Source organism: Drosophila guanche, unplaced genomic scaffold (assembly GCF_900245975.1).
Source record: "Drosophila guanche unplaced genomic scaffold, DGUA_6, whole genome shotgun sequence".
In the NCBI taxonomy this organism is placed as follows: domain Eukaryota; kingdom Metazoa; phylum Arthropoda; class Insecta; order Diptera; family Drosophilidae; genus Drosophila; species Drosophila guanche.
In genome coordinates, this window is record NW_022995749.1 from 4181619 (window position 1) to 4183875 (window position 2257).

General features: G+C 39.6%; 2 protein-coding genes across 2 annotated transcripts in view; one reads left to right on the top strand and one right to left on the bottom strand.

The window, feature by feature from the left end:
- LOC117585028 overlaps positions 1-633 on the top strand; it is a 6572-nt gene extending 5939 nt beyond the window's left edge. Inside the window, exon 2 of the mRNA XM_034274273.1 lies at positions 35-633. Within this exon, the coding sequence (XP_034130164.1) occupies positions 35-589 (555 nt within the window). The 3' untranslated portion in view covers positions 590-633. The remainder of the gene's footprint in view (positions 1-34) is intronic.
- The window catches only part of LOC117585027 (alpha/beta hydrolase domain-containing protein 17B-like), a 5704-nt gene extending 3834 nt beyond the window's left edge, over positions 1-1870 (bottom strand). Inside the window, exons 1-4 of the mRNA XM_034274271.1 lie at positions 1852-1870; positions 1146-1673; positions 896-1075; positions 705-837 (exon numbers count right to left, since the gene is read on the bottom strand). Of these exons, the coding sequence (XP_034130162.1) occupies positions 705-837; positions 896-1075; positions 1146-1609 (777 nt within the window). The 5' untranslated portion in view covers positions 1610-1673; positions 1852-1870. The remainder of the gene's footprint in view (positions 1-704; positions 838-895; positions 1076-1145; positions 1674-1851) is intronic.
- Between the last annotated feature and the right edge of the window lie 387 nt (positions 1871-2257).

Here is a 2257-nt window from a genome sequence, read left to right on the forward strand (position 1 = left end):
GCAAGTACAGAACCAGGACAGGGCCCTAGGCCAGATGGCGGAAGAACTAAGCCGCGATCGTAAGTTTCGTTCGGTCGCATTAATGGGTCCACCCGGCGTCGGCAAGACCATGACGGCCACGGCTCTAATAAAGAATTTTCCATGGCCCGAAAACGTTCGAACCTACTCGTGGAACTCAAAAGAGTCTGGTAAAGACGATGTGTCCAAATTCCGCAAGTTGAGGGAATTTATGCACGATTTGTCCGGTTGTGGTATGAATCTACATATTATTGATGACCTTAATGTGGATAATCCTGAGATAGTACCGATATACAACGATATGATGTTAAGGCGCGAGAGTGAGGGAACTAAGGACAAGGGAACAGCATCTGAAACAGTTTTTGTTGTCTATATATTCAATCTGAAGTCCAAGGACTTGGAAAATCAGCTTAAGTATCTGCAAAAGCTTTCACCCCATACAAAGTCAGTAGCCTTCCGATCCTTTGAACCTAAGGATCTCAAGTCCTGCTTGGAGAACGAACTGAAGGCTGCCAATTACAAGCTAAGCGAGGAGGCCAGGAGACATCCAACTGATTCCATTAAACGATAACATATAAGACTTCTAAATAGTCACGTTGTTGTAAAGCAATAATCAATAAAACGCCTAAATAATCTAATGCTCCTAACCGGAATATAAAGAAATAAAGTACTTATTAATAAATTACCTCAACCCAAAATGGTTCCACAGTCTTTGGGCACCGCTCGTAGATACCGATTCCATGAGAAAAGTCAATGACCTCGTCATCAGTTCCATGTATAACAAGAACCGGAGCCTTAACTTTAGCAACTTTATCAATACTGTTTGAAAATGAGATAAGATCATTTTGATGTTAAAAAGTGAATTTAAAGTTCTTACCTAGGGAAAGCGTCAAAAAACCAAGTTCTCTTTGTGTTTCTAAATACCACTCTCAGACCAGACATTAATGGCGAATGAAGTATCACAGCCCCAACTTCGTGACGCGAAGCCAAGTCAACTGTTGGCACAGTTCCTATGCTTTGACCATACAATATTATTGTCTCTGGGCTAATGTTTAACCTTTAAATAAATTAGCCGTTTTTGGTCAAAGTGGACATATGTATTAAGATTCGGTAAAGTTGAAACTCACCTATTTCGCATGGCTTGCCAAGCAGCTTCAATGTCTGCATATAAATTCTTTTCGGAGGGCTTTCCTCCACTCATACCATATCCCGAATAGTCGTACCCAAATATATTGCAATTAATTTGGGACCCAAGGGTGAGATAAAAGCTACTCATCTGCCCCAAATCAACCGCGTTCCCATGCGAAAACAATAACGTGTATTTAGCATTCTTGCTACACCGGACATATATGCATGTAATCAAGTTGCCACGCGACGTCCGAGTAAAAAAAGCTTCTACTTTCGATTTTTCCCGTTCAGAATACTGCCATTCGGCGCGGTCGAAGAGTTGTAAATTATATCTTATATTTGTGTCATCAGCTGGAGTTAATTTATATGTTGGTTCCGGAGGCTGGAAAGCTAGTTTGGCCGCTATCGGTCCAGGACAGGGTGGACAGCAGAACATGCAGCATAGCTCACTTATACTGAACATGCTCAAAACCTAATGCCTCTCAATGGAATGCAACTGTTGTTTTTTTTTTTATAATGCACGGTTACTATCAACAGAGGACGAACAAACAAAAAATTACAGATTTAATTAGATCGTTCTGTTGGGAAACTTTTAAAATGACTAAAGAAAAACTAACGACACTAACATTCAATTTAAATTTCGATTGCAAGATTTACCTAATACAAAATAAAGTAATTTCAATTACTGAAAGGCTACACACTCACATTTACAAAATGCCAATAGAGACAAGAACGCTATGTGAACAAAACATCACACACACTCACATTCAGTGTGACCGCTGAATTATCGATAAAATATACCGTGAGAGCCTCGAAAATATACCGAAATATACTTTTCAATTTTCAAAATATACCGTAAAATATACCGTTAATCTAAAATCATTTTCCTCGATTTTGATGTTCAGTTTAATATTACCAGCTTGCTAGGACTCTCAGCTTTAAGCCTAGTACTCAGATCGAAAAACACGTTTGCTAGCAAACTAAGCAATACATTTTGCGTGCAGAAGAGTGTGACCAGAGGCGAAGCAGCATTCCGGACGGAAAGTGTGACCATATACAGCATGGGAGGAATTTATTGTGGGTACTCTTTACATTGGATTTAATCGACATG